A 14876-nucleotide genomic window follows, 5' to 3' on the forward strand; every position below is an offset into this window, starting at 1 on the left:
TCAGTGTAAGACATGACAAAATAATAATAATCTATAAATTATCAAGGGTTCATGGGGTGGGGGCAGGCAGGAAGGGGGAAAATGAGGAGCTAATACCAAGGGCTCAAGTAGAAAGCAAATGTTTTGAGAATGAGGATGGCAACAAATGTACAAGTGTGCTTGACACAATGGATGTATGTAAGGATTGTGATAAGAATTGTATGAGCCCCCAATAAAATTATTTATTAAAAATTTTAAAAAGAAAGAAAATGGTCATTAAAATGGCAGGTAAGAAAGAAATTATCAAAGTGGATATTAGAAGAGACTGAAACTAGCTCTTAATCATAGAGTAGCTAAAGCAAATGGCAGAAAGGATGATGTCAAAGAGCAGGACAGAACATGTCAAAGGGCAGCTTGAGAAAACAAAGCCAATATTATAACGAAATCCACAAAGACCTGAAATTAGAAAACCAAAAGGGAAGTACATGCTCAGCATATCTGAAACTGAAAGAATTCAAGGAAAAAAACACCCAAGCTCCCAGTTGCAATCTTGAAAGATTCTATGGGCAAAATATTGCATGATGCTGGACACATCAAGAGAAGATGGAAAGAATACAGTCATTGTACCAAAAAGAACTAGTCGACATATCACCATTTCAGAAGGTAGAATATGAGCAAGAACCATGGTGCTGAAGAAAGAAGCTCATACTGCACTGAATACATCTGCCAAAAACAAGGCTAGGAATTGACACAATGCCTTGAACCTTGAACACATTACACAGGATAAAACAAATCAGTTGCAAAAGGATGAACACTGATGTCACCCAAAGGCAGGAAGAAGTGGATGAGTGGGTTTTTTGTTTGTTTTTCTTAGACTATATTTAATGTATGTTAAAGGTAGTAAGGACATTTTTTAAAGACAGCCAAAATAGTTGTACAACTTGAAGAATGTAATCTATGTCACTAATGTGTACATGAAAAATGATAAAATATTATAAGCTTTTTTCATGTATATCAATATAATTTTAAAAACACAAACCTTAAAACAAAAGTCCCATGAATCACAAAGTTCTGACCACAACCAATCATGGGGATAGTGTAACCCCAGGCAGCATTTCATTTCATTATTGCCTGGGGCTCTATGTGCTGGGGTCAACTTTGTGACAGCTGACATTCAACACCCCTTCTCCAGAAGGTAAAAACTGAGATACAAAAAAGGCGATATACACCTTTCAAAGAGTTAACTAAAAAGATACTATAGGGTCCCAAGAGCTAAGAATGCCAGTCCTTTCTTGAGACAGAAGCTAAAGGTCCATTTTGGAGGCACCTAAAGGTGTTAGGGACCACAAAGTCCAAGAAAAGAGGCCATGGACAGAAAAAGGTCCTCCCAGGTGAGAGCCAACCAATGGATGTTGGAGAAATCCAGTTCGATTTCAAAGAACAAAAAATCCTATCATTGTAAATGTGGGTGAGTGCAGAGTAGAGACTCAAAGCCCATCGGTAGGCAACAGGACACCCCCTTACTGAAGGGTTGTGGGGAGGAGATGAGCCAGTCAGGGTGTAGGATAGCAACAATGAAACATATAACTTTCCTCTAGTTCTTAAATGCTTCCTCCCTCCCACTATCATGATCCCAATTCTACCTTACAAATGTGGCTAGACCAGAGGATGTACATTGGTACAGATGGCAACTGGAAACACAGGGAATCCAGGACAGATGACTCCTTCAGGACCAGTGGTGAGAGTGGCGATGCCTGGAGGGTGGAAGGGATGTGGGGTAGAAAGGGGGAACTGATTACAAAACTCTACGCATAGCCTCCTCCCTGGGGGATGGACAGCAGAGAAGAGGGCAGGGGGAGATGTCGGACAGTGTAACATATGACAAAATAATGATAATTTATGAATTATGAAGGGTTCATGAGGGAAGGGGGAGGGGGGAAATGAGCAGCCGATATTAAGGGCTCAAGTAGAAGGCAAATGTTTTGAGAATGATGATGGCAACAAATGTACATATGTGCTTGACACAATGGATGTATGGATTGTTATAAGAATTGCACGAGCCCCCAACAAAATGAAAAAAAAAAACTAGAACAAATTCCTATGCACATTATACATATCCTATTTTGAAGTGAAGAAACAAATGGGGCAAAAACACCCGGCAGGCTGGATAAATGACCTCGGTGGGCCACATGTAGCCCACGGGCCGTAGTTGGAGGACGCCTGATATATACCATTTAATCCACAACAACTTTATATAGTATTATCATCTCCATCTCACAGATGGAGAAAATCAGGCACAAAAAGGTTAAGTAATTTGTTTAAGGTCACATAGCTAGTGAGTGATGGGACAATAATTTGTACTCAAGCCAGCTGACTCCAGAGTGCACACCCCTTTCAACCATTGCTATACTCTTTAGTTACATTTGAATGATACTTTATAGATACTGTATACTGTTTTGGTTTTTGAAGCACAGTAGTATGCTCACAGTTACTGTGTGTCAGGCAGGACCACTACATTTCTGGGAGGAAAGACAGAGAGAGGTCATATATCATTCACGGTCGCAGAGTGAGTCAGAACCCAGGTGTCCTGATTCCTTATCTTGTTCTGTTTCACCATATCAGGCTACTGAGAAAAACTTGCTTTATACCAACTACCACATACTTTAGAATACTTAAAATGTACCTTTTATTAGGCATCTCTTGTTTTTGTAACACAGCTTTTAGGACTTCTCTCTTGGCTTGGTTGTTTTCTTTATCCACGTAGATCACTAGATAATAGGGAAAAAAATCCACAAAAGGCAGGCACTCAGGCATATGTTCACAGTAGTACCACTCTGTATTTTTATAAATACCTGTTTCCAAAGATGCAAGTCATGCCAACTCACTTGTATGCCTAGGAAAAGAAAGCACCTCTGGAAAGCAGAAGCAAATCTGAATAGTCATGTGATCTGATGTCATATCACCGGCAGGTTTATGCACACACTGTCAAGAAAGATAGAAGCACCATCTAAGAGTGCCACACTGCTGTCACTGCCTGTTAATGGCACTGGCAGTCACGATGGTTAAAGCCAGCTGTCTTTATTGCTTTGTGTTTGAGGGAGTTACTATAGTTTCTTTCACCCAAGGAACAAGTGATAATGATAATATATGGCACCCTGCTTGTCCTTCCTGACAGTCTCTGTAATTTCATCCTTCTCTCCTGCCACAACATGCAATAAGAGAGGCATCTGGTGTGCTGGGCTAAGGAAATCCACAGGCTGACGTTTGCTGGCTTTAGGGTGGGGGTATGGGAGGGAAATATGGAAGAAAGGGCAGAAAGGTTCTTTAGGACACATTTGATTTTTAAAGATACACATTGGCACGTGTGACTGTGGCCAGACTTCACTTAGCTGAAATACTAAGGTGGGCAATTGATCCAATATTCCTGGATCAGATCTCAATTTAGAGATTATCCTTAATCGAAAGTACACAGAGGACGAAAGGTATTGGGACAAGCATAATGTCAGCCTCCTCAGGCTACCCACCCCAACCCCAGGACAAACATACGCTACATCAAGAAAATTTCCCTAGACAATTTCAAATTACGATGCTATCAATTTACTTAATTGTTTGACTCTGATCAGCAAATATTAACGAGTGACAAAGAAGTGCTCAGCACTGATTTAGGCACATGGAGTGGAGACACAGAAGTGTCTCTGTATGGGTAGGGTAGTGGTTAAGAGAAGACAATATGAAGGAGACATCACTGAAGATGCTCTGGATAACCAACTCAAATGGTGACTTCCGTTTTACTGTTGCATACCACTGCAATAGTAAATGTATCTAATTATCCAGATGAACAGACCAGCACAAAATGTTCACAATATTTTGTAAATATAGTATTTCACTTAACAGTACTAAAAAGCCATGCTAATAGATGAATTCCACAACTGCCAAGAGATAGTTCTTCATTAATCAGTGGATACAAGTACACTGAGCTAAGTGGAAAATTTTTTTCAAATGGACATTTTTTGTTTTTGCTAATTTTTAACGATTCAAGATGTCCTTTGAAGACAACAAGTGATCTCAGTGACTGCTTAAAAACAAACCCTGTGAGTCCGAAAGAACAGTATCAAATTAAACCTAGACCAGTTTTGATGAATTTCTGTGTTTTTTTATTCTTTCAAACATCATTATCATTAATCTTTTTAAAAAAATCAGTTCGGTTGGAGATACCTTCTACTTCATACAGTTGGCTTGTAGATTGTATTTGTTATTCTCTTTACAAATATAGAAGTAGTGGCAGCCACCATCAGCTAAGTGATGTGTCTATAGCAGGCACTATTATCAATGCAATCACATGGGTTAAAATCCACGCTGACCCACATTTTACAGATGATGAAACAGGCTCAGAAAAGGTAGGTAATTTGCCCAAGGTCATCTATTAGGAAAGTGGTAGAACCAGAATTAAATCCCACTGTCTCCCTCCAGAGCCTGCCCTTCTTAACCTCCATGCTATAATCCATCCTCCTTAATTACGAGGCCAAACTTTTCTTGCTGTTTAAGCTGCACTTTGTTAGAACAAGATGTATGGAGTTTGAGAAATTTTCCCATACTATATGTGTATCAATGGAAACCACCTCGTTTTCCTTTTACTCTTTCAAAAAGAGGCATTGCTTACATACATCGTTAAATGCTTGAAACCAACTCCCTTGACTGAAAACTTTTTATATTTTTCTTTTTTAAAAAAAAAAGCTTTTTGTTTGATTTGGGTGAAAGTTTACATTGCAAATTGGTTTACCATCTACCAGATCATACATAATTTTATTTGCAACACTGATTGCAATCCCCACAATGTAACAGCACACTTCGCTGTGCTTAATGTTTCCATTCATCCTTTCCTGCCTACTGAGCTTTATTCCTAGGCAAATGCTATCCTTTGGCCCAGGTTTTCCTATGGTTGGCTGTCCTGAGACACACATACTTCCCTCATGTTGTCTACCTTATATTGTCTACCTGTCTTTCGCTGAAAGTTGGGCTGTGGGCTTAAAACGTTTTACAAGTTCTTTTTGAAAAACACTCAAAAGTACCTACTAATAAACTTCATTTTCTAAAGTACAGGAATGGAAGTTAGGTTCTCTGGTTTGCATAAAGAAGGCTAGATCTCAATCTACCTGCTCAATGGTTTTTAGTCTTCAATGGGCATCAGTAGCCTCTGGAGCTTTGTTAAAATAGAACTAGTGAGCTCCACCCCAATCCTGACCCCCAATTTCTGATTTAGTAGGTCTGGGAAAGGGCCTAAGAAATTGCATTTCTAGCATGTTCTCAGATTCTGATGTGGCCAGCCAGGTTACCACATACTGAGAATCACTGAGAGGTATTTCTTTACCTACTGTTCAGATGGGATCAGAAACTAGTGAGCATTTTTGTGTTGTCCATTAAGTACTGTAGGAAATAGACAGCTTGGGCTAGCTCTAATTAAGTCATGATCTTGCGGACATTCAGCATTAGAAGTTCACACACTGCGATTTCAAAACTTCAAATGTATATTTTAAAAGTGATTCTGAAAATTATCAGAACTGATCAGAAGTCATCTTTTAGGATTTGCTAGATTTTCTATATAAACTTAAGACATAGGTCTCAAAAAGAATGCAACCCAATAGGTGCATTCTTGAGTTGAGTTGGAGCTGTTTATAATTAAAGGTATACTCCTTGCCATTGGAGATGGGAGGAATCCTTGGGAGTGCTATCATCCTTGTAATCCTTATTTTTGCCAAAATTTCCCTCCCATTAGTAACGACGTGTGAAGTTCTAGATCTTTTTTATCATCTGAATTAAGCTTTGATTGTTCCAAGCAACAGACTGCTTAATCTTCAGAGATGAAGGGTCCAGATCTGTGTCTGTCTCATAAAAACTTTGGACGATTTCATTAATCTTTTTTCTCCCCATTGTCAATTCCCTAGAAGGCTTTATTCAGCCCAGACAAGATTCTTCAGACCTATCATTAATCTTATTTTTCCCCAAACTATTTTCTTGCTTTCTCAGCATTCTCTGAGCAATATTTTCAAACCCAATAAAATATGTTTTGTGTTTGCTACCAATGTCTAGCAACTGAATTCAACTTTAGTTTTTTTCACTGATAGTAGGCTCTGAGTATATATGTACATATGCTATATAAGAATATGTACATATATAAAAAATATTTTGTATGTAGGTGAAACTGGTATTAATATCTATTGATAAAGACTGAATTGAACTGAATGATCTTGGGGATCACCCAACTAAACCCCTCATAAATGTACCCAATTTAGGTTGCAGCATATAAATAAGTACCTTTTCTATCGATTCAAGTAATAATGCAGTGTAAAATCATTGCTGGCTCAAGTTAACCTCTCTACCAGTCTGGTGTTCAAACAGCAAAGAACATAGAGTAAATTGTTTTTAAATACTTCTATTGGAATTAAGAGGTCAGTTTGGAAATCAAGTTACTTTCATTAACTTTTAATGAGATTTGGAAAATGTAAGGCTATATTATCTTGACCTTCTATACCATGTAACCAGTGAATAGTACGCCACTGCAATATTTAGATGAGAATCTTATTAACTACAGATTCAAGATGTCCCTACAAAGAAAGAGATATATTTCCAAATACACATTTTCATTGTGTCATTCTTTAAGGTGGAGCACTTGTGTTGCAATGCTAAAGCTTTTGCCTGATATCCAAAAGGTCTGCAGTTTGCAAACTCCAGTCGCTCTGCAGGAGAAAGATATGGAAATCTGTTTTTGTCCTGATTTATAGCCTTGGTATAGTGAGAGGTATTTCTTTACCCAATTTTTAAGTGGGATCTGTAACTAGTGAGCTATGGAGAGTTCTATGCTGTCTTATAGGGTGGCTCTGAGTCAGAATTGACTCGATGCCAATGGGTTTGATTTGGGGTTTTATACTTTAAGTAAAAAAATAAAATAGTAAGACTTTCCACAGATTAACATTTTACAAATTGCTAAGAAACAGGTTGTCAAAAATTTCAAACATTAACACTTGGCTTCTAAGTACAATGTACATTCCTTTTTACTTCCATAATTTATTTTCAATTAACCCTGAAAATTTTACATAGTCAAATCTCAGTAAGTATAAGTTGAGTCTAAGAACTTGAAGAAAGCTATAGTAAACACTTCTACTGAATTCATTTCTCAAAGATGTATTAGAATGTTTTAGAAGCAAGCAACTTTTAAAATGCCCGAGATTATTGGTACCTTTACTAAGGGGAAACAAAAACATAGAAGCAAACCCCCAACCAATTAACAACACCCTCTCCACTACCCCACCCCAAACAAATCTAGACAGAACCATCTGAGAATGAACAAAAATCAGGGCTTGATCATGTATCACAGGTTTGATTCCAAAGAACTATTTGCACTTCTTTTTAAACAAATAGAAACATCTGTTCTGCTATATTGCCAAGTTCCTCATTGTACAATCAATTTCTAAAAAATTAAAAACAATTTTGTTGCCAATTCAACCAAATGTTTTACCGTGGATCTTTAGGAAGAATCGTGCAAAACCCCAAAGACTTTCTCTGTCTTTTCTTATGGTTTATTCATTAACATTAGTTGACTAAGCAACTTTTAATTATTAATACTATTTTGATGTTTTACTTTCCTGGTACTTTGTAGCTGGGAATTTTAGCAAGCTTAAGAAAAATAGTTTTGAGAATATTTCTATCAAGTGAGTAAAAGGAAGAAAGAAGCCAGTTCTTCTCAGAACCATAGTATCTACTTTTCATGTGATTCCCCAACCTACCTGCTACTGCAGAATCTTAGTTAGAAGAGATCTTATAGCGCACTTCACTTTACAGGTAAGAATTATGGGAGCCATGAAATTTGTCAAAGTTCACACAACTAGTAAGAATCCCGGGAATAGGGAAAACAAAACTAGATCTCTGGATATTCAAGATTGCATCTGGAGCAACACTCTTATTTCTAAAAATGCCAGCTGCCAAGAAAAAGGCAACCACAAACATTTATAACTGCTGGTATAGTAGCATGGTTGTACATGCTGATTATAATGCAATCTATAATGTTGGTGAGAAACTAGTGTTTAATTAGCATGAATGGACTTCTTTCAATAAAGAAAATACAATACTCCGTCTTTCTGGTTTTTCTAATATGAAGCTTTAAGAAGACTTAAATAGGTTTAACTTAGGATCATGTGATCAATTTTTTTTCTTCTAATCATACAGTGATGAGCACATACTATTCCTAAAGATTCTTTAGAGTTAATTGATCAAAGAATTTACAAGGTCTACTGGTTCCGTATTGGTCAAGTAGTTACTTGTCAATAGGCTAGTAGATCAACACCTTAAAAGATAAAATCTTGCTGATGAATAGATGTGTGGGCTAAATTATAAAAAGGCTTTAAATGAAATTTATACCTCACTCAGTTAAAATCATAAACATCGTAAATGCTAGAAGTATATGAGTGGGTACGCCCCCAAAACCAGAAAATAGCTCCACTGGACGAAGCTTTCATAGTCCGCATTTTTCCTGCTAGGTGTGCATTAAACAACTCGTTCTGAGTTAGTACATCCAGTGGCATCACCTGGGGAGGTTCTCTTTGGTCACAGTGAATTTTTTCATAAAAGTAGTTTCACTTGAACCTAATTTTTTTGGGGGGGGTGATGGCCAATTTAAGAGAACAGTGTACAGCTGTGAAATTTTGTTTCCTTCTTGTGAAAATTGCCACAGAAACTGTTGTGATGCTGAACACAGCTTACAAGGATAGCACTATGGGAAAAACTCGAGTGTACGAGTCATTTTCTTGTTTCAAATAAAGAAAAATGTTGATTGATGACAAACCTCATACTGGATGTTTGTCAACTTCCCAAATGGAAAAAAAATGTTGACAAAATTCATGCACTTGTGCTCCAAGACTGACGGTGGACCATTGAAGAGATGGGGAAGTCATCTGGACTATCTTGGAGCTTGGTTCAGTGACTTTTAATGGGAGATTTGGGAATGAGAAGGGTCGCTGCGAAATTTGTGCCTCAGGTCTGACTGACCAGCAAAAAGAGCCTTGACTGGAAACATGCCAAGCTTTGAAACAACAGCTCTGAAGTGACCCAGACTTTTTTTCCAAGGTGATGAGACTGGTGATGAGACATGGTGCTACTCTTACGAACCCGAAAGCCAACATCAATTAAGCCAGTGGAAGATGCCATCGTCACCTAACCCCCCCCCCCCAAATCTTGTCCAATGAATTACAAGATCAAGATGATGCTCATCTGTTTTTTGATGTGAGGGGTGATAGTGCTTTTGGAGTTTGTTCTACCAGGTTAGACTGTTAATCAAGCTTTCTATTTAGAATTTCTGAAAAGATAGTGTAACTGTTTGTGACAAAGGCAGCCTGATTTGTGGCAGATGGGGGACTGGGTTTGCCACCACGACAATGCACCTGCTCACGCAGCCATCTCAGTGCGCAGGTTTTTGGTTAAAAAAAACCAATATGCCTCTCTTGCCCCACACACCTTACTCATCTGACCTCGCTCTGTGTGACTTTTTTTGTTTTTGAGAATGAAGAGGGACACAAAAGGACAGCAGTCTGTCAATGTTGAAGAGGTGAAGAAAACAACCAGGGAGGTGCTGTCAGCCATCCAAACAGATGAGTTTGAAAAATGTTTCCAAGAATGGAATTGCAGATTTGACAAATATATTAAGTGTAATAATGGAGAGGATTTTGAAGTGATAAGGTTGTCTTGTAAAAAAAATTAAATATATAGCTTTGGGGCGGGAGGGGAAATTCCAGTTTTTTTGAGGGTACCCCCTTGTATACTCACTAAAACCAAACTCACTCCATTGAATCTATTCTAACTTATCGGGTTCCAAGAAACAGACAATCTTATCTTTCATCCTTTCAGTGGCTGGTGGGTTTGAACAGCTGACCCACACCTAACCCACTTTAACCCTAGGGCTTCTTAAGACAGATACATACATATTTGTAAATAGACAAATCTGATGACAAGACATTGATCAGAAAATGAGAGGGAAAAATACTGTCATTTCAATCAGCAAAAGCTAGTTACTTTTTTACCTTGAAATATATTTTCTACTCATTTAATTACAGGCCAGGTGGTATTTTCAACTGGTACCATCATATAACAGAAATATGTAGAAACACTGCCTTCTCAAAGTTATTCTTTTCTCTTAACTTTAGTAAATACTTGAAATCCGTTTTGCTAAGCTGGTGCAAAGATTTGAAGCTTATTAATCTATTCTGACAATAAGAATCCCATGAATGAGTCTATGTGAACACTAAAGAAAAAAATTTCTTATTCTTTCAACCTCCTTCAGAGGGAAAAAGTCTGTATTACAAATGAAGCAAACATACCATTGCTGTAGTTGTAGTAGACCCACTGCCCACTCTTGGGTTTGGGAAGTGACACAGGTGTCTCTTCGGCAGGAAGGCTGTAGAATCGACACTCAACAAATAGCCGTTGAATAGTGTCATCTTTGGTTACGCGAGAATCTTTAAGGCTGAGAGCTATAATCTCAATACGAATTTTTTCTGAGGTCTGTTTAAAGAAAAAAACAAACAACAAAAATTAACCTTTCCTCACAAAACAAAACAAATCACCACCACCCCAAACCAGAAAACCCAAACTAAATATTTTGTTCTTTTACCATCAGTTTTACATACAGCATGAAGGCCAATGGGTTTCTTTTTCAGAAACCATTGTACACTACTGGATAGCTACACATGATAGATTATTCACGACAGAGAGGAGAAAATGAGATTCGAATGCCCCAGGGTTTGAAGTTACCAGTGTCATGGCAATAGTCTCTTGATTTACATTTGAGGCTATAAATACCCCACTAGTATCTACCGGAGTGAAGAATATGAGATCTTCATCTCTGATTGCTTTCAGAATGACAAGTATCAGTTGGCTTTGTTTCAAACTATGTAATGAAGTACATGTTTATCGCTGCCTTTACTTAATCTATAGTACCTGAGCAAGTTTTACTTATTCCGACACTGAAGCCTGTTGAATCCTTTCTAACTATTATATATCTATCCATATAACCTAGAACAGAAACTGCAGTTAATTTTCTCATATATTCTGCCATATTTCATTCAATTAGTAATGTTTTCAAACACAAGAGAAAAACAACTTCGTATCTAACTTGACACCATCGATTTTCTGGCACTGTATAGTCTACTTTGCATTCATAGACTAACTAAAACAGATATCTTTGCTTTACTTTTTACTTTAATCCTTTAGATTTTTATGTCATAGATATTATTAAGGTAGTCACAAATGTTTCCCTGCATAATTATTTCAAATACTTAATAGAATGTGATTTAGAAATTAGATCTCTCCAATATGTCTTTCAGTTATCTCTGCTTTTAATTATAATTTTAAAGTTGTTATTTATTGTCAAGATCCCTCTTTCTAAATCCAGAGGCACACTACTATGACTTCTATAACTTCAAACAGGAACTAGAAAAAAAAAGAAAAAGAAAATCTGTTTATATGACTAGATTTTAGAAATTCATTGTTAAATAAAAATCTATGTGAAAATTAACCAGAGTAATTACGTAGCTTTTAAAAGCATATGACATAATCAATAAAATTTAAAAGCTTAAGTATTTATTATAGAAATATTTCCTTAAAGAATAATTTCCATTGCTGTCAAACTCCCTCAATATTTGATGAAGTAATTTTACTCCCTTCTTTCAAAACACATTTTCTTTTATTATGTATTCTAAGATACTTTACCTAAAAACCCAAATCTGAATATTTCAATAAGGCTATTTTATTATTCAGGAGATTCATGGAAATTTTACTAGGATGACAGAGAAAATTCCGTGCCATTCTGTCTCCACTAATACAGGTACAAGGCTGCAGCTGGCAATATTACTAGGATTAGCATAGTATGATGAAATATTTAAAGGAAATTTTTTTCTAAAACTTAATAAATCAAATGACTGCCAAATGTCATTAAAGTGATGGTCTTTGACTTGAATATGCTTTTCATATTCAAATTTGAAAAGAAAGAGATGAAAGCCTGGAAAGGTTACTCGGTTTCAACTAATAACCTCAAGCCCTCTCTGTTCACGTGCATAAAAAATTAACTTGGCTCTATTGTCTGATCGTACTGCAGAAAAACCCTTCTCTGCTTGCTGAAGACATGGCAAAGAAAATATTTTGCATGATATTACTTTTTCCTTAAAAATGTATTTGGTTGACAAAATACTGCACAGCTGTATGTTTTAAAATTCTGGGTCAGACAAAAAATAAGGTATAATTCACTCTAGGGATTTGACAAACTTAGAACTGTTATAACAATAGCATCTTATAAAGCATTCATGCTCTGTGCAATATAATTAAAGAAAATAGCCATAAAAAGGCAAGAGAGGGATACATGTTTATTTTTACCCTGTGAAATTTGGATTTAAAACTCTTGCATTATTGTAAGACTAATTTAGGCTATCAAATCTGAACATAAGCAACTCTTCAAAATTTAAAATATAATTCTAGATGAAAGTATATACTTAGCTCACAGTCAGAAAAAGAAAACACCCCCCTGTCCCCAACATCATACCATCTAATGAGCTTTAAAATTCTTTGCATGATATCTATTTTATTTTTCTGGCTCAGTTTTTTTCTTTTGTGTATCTCTACCTACTCCCATTTTATGTCCTTTTAAATTCTCTAACTAAATATACAAAGAAGGTATTTGTTGTTACTCATTGTTCATTTGATGCTGCATGTATCAACTTGAATACATACAAAGATATAAATCTCAAATAGTATCTATTTAGGGAAGCAGGTCTGAATAAAGAATTTCCAAACATCAAACATTTTAGCTAATAGTATAACCCAAACTATTTCTCAGCATTGCAACAATTCTTGTAGAGTTCAAACTCCTTGAACGAAAGTTCAACCAGTTTATAAACGATTTTGAAGATTAAGAGCCACATTAACTACTAATAGAGATCTCCAGCTCAGCATGTCAGGAAAGAATTTATTATTATCTCTTCTCTTCATCTCTTTCCTTTCTACCCCAACCTCAAATCTTGCTTCAGCTGATGACATCACCAGCCCTTTGGGTACCTGCCACCAGGAGACCTTAGAGTACTTTTTCTTCCTTCATTTTGTCTCAAACTCACCATATATCCTACAGGTTATCTAGCCTTGTTAATTTTATTTTCTACATAGCACAGTGACTGAATTGTTGAATGTCTCTACAATATGCATTTCAGATGAATATTGGCTCTTTTATTGTGTTTGAGATAAAGACACACACACAAAAAGACAAAGTTTCTTTCTTCATTTCCAACTGTAGAGAAACTTTGTGTTCTCCTCTGATTTGAGGGGCAATGGACACCACTTCCATGGAATTACACAGTAGAAAATGGACAGAACAGTGAAGGAGAAGAATGAAAGGGAACGGAATACAAGAAACCTCGTTAGCAGAACCTTAAGCAGAAATGGACTGTTTGAGATTTAAAGTTCAATAATAGTAGGGGTCAATATCTTTTTTATCTCACCTGCAGTATGGTACCCAGTATTCTGTCAATAAAAATCCTTTACATGAATGGATCTACTCTTATGAAGGTGTTCCTATGTGGTGCTAACCAAAAGGTTGAAAGTACACCCAAAGCTACTTTGAAAAAAAGGATGGGGAATCTACTTCGAGAAAATCAGCGACTGAAACCCCCTATCGGTGGCTTTGTTACCCTGGCACCCTTGGCGCTGCCATGAGTTGGAATTGACTGGATGAAAGCTGGTACTCATGATGATAAGCAAGCTGAGAGTCTGGCCTTTAACCCCTTACTCTCAGCCCCACTCTCCACATTGCGGCAGAATTCTCTTCTTAAAAATAAATCAAGTATCACCTTTCTGCTTTAAAATCTTCTATTATCCTACTCTCTAACCAGCCCCTTTGTGAGAGCATGACTTTTCTAAAGAGCCAGTGGCTCTCCTCAGTCACATTGCAAGACCATGGATTTGTTTACACATCTGTCTCTCTCTGTAGATGGTGAGCTCTTGGAAGGCAAGATCAAATTGTGTTCATCCTGCCCAGCAAATGGCACATATAGACTCTCAATAAATACTGAATGAAACCGAATCAAAAGAAGTTACCATATATACTTGAGTAGAAGCCAACCCGAATATCCTCCGAGGCACCTAATTTTATCACAAAATCTGCATTAAAAATGTGCTGAAAAACTTGGCTTATACTCGAGCATATATGGTAAATCTCTTCTATACAGTCAGAATATCTTTTATATATTTCCTAGAACTACCTGAAGCTACAGGTATTAGTGTTTTCTCACTTGGAAAATATTTATGGTGTATCTGTTTTGAGAGGAACCCTGGTAGCTCAGTGGTCAAGGACTTGACTGCTAACCTTTGGTTAGTGGGCACTTTGAACCCCATCCAGTGGATTTGTGGAAAAAAAGAAGCCTTCCAATCTGCTCCCAAGAGGTTACAGACTAGGAAATCCAGTGGGGGCGGTGCCACAGTCCTTTCAGGTGGCTGTGAGTTGGAATCAACTGGGGAGACATAAGAAGTATCTTCCAGGAAGTGGGTGATTATTAACTGTTGCAAAATACATAGAAAATGTGCTGTTCTAAATTTTAACTATAGACTGAAGGATATACATCAACATTGCTGAATCTAGGTGGCAGGGTTCTATTCTTTCAGTTTTTCTTTATGTTTGAGTCTTTTTTCCTAATAAATAATGGGGGATAAGGACTATTAATTTATGAGAATTAGAAGGGGAGAGCAATAGGAGGTTTACGGCAGAATGCTGTATTTTTCTATTTATTTTTTCACAACTTTTTGAAGGCCCCTTGTATACTGATTCATATGACAGTGATGTCATGAAAGCTTTTCTGATAAAATGCATAACA

At 36.9% G+C, this 14876-nt stretch overlaps 1 protein-coding gene across 2 annotated transcripts in view; it reads right to left on the minus strand.

Moving 5' to 3' along the window:
• Positions 1-14876, minus strand: part of RPGRIP1L (RPGRIP1 like) — a 123485-nt gene that overhangs the window by 20305 nt on the left and 88304 nt on the right. For both annotated transcript variants that reach the window (XR_006680409.1, XM_004704667.2), the window contains exons 22-23: positions 10344-10527; positions 2663-2747 (exon numbers count right to left, since the gene is read on the minus strand). Coding sequence is in view for 1 of the 2 variants with exons in the window: in XM_004704667.2 (XP_004704724.1) it covers positions 2663-2747; positions 10344-10527 (269 nt within the window). In the remaining variant the exon portion in view is untranslated. The remainder of the gene's footprint in view (positions 1-2662; positions 2748-10343; positions 10528-14876) is intronic.

This window comes from Echinops telfairi, unplaced genomic scaffold, assembly GCF_000313985.2.
Source record: "Echinops telfairi isolate 266 unplaced genomic scaffold, ASM31398v2 ScPeMD7_2291;HRSCAF=2852, whole genome shotgun sequence".
Classification (NCBI taxonomy): Eukaryota; Metazoa; Chordata; class Mammalia; order Afrosoricida; family Tenrecidae; genus Echinops; species Echinops telfairi.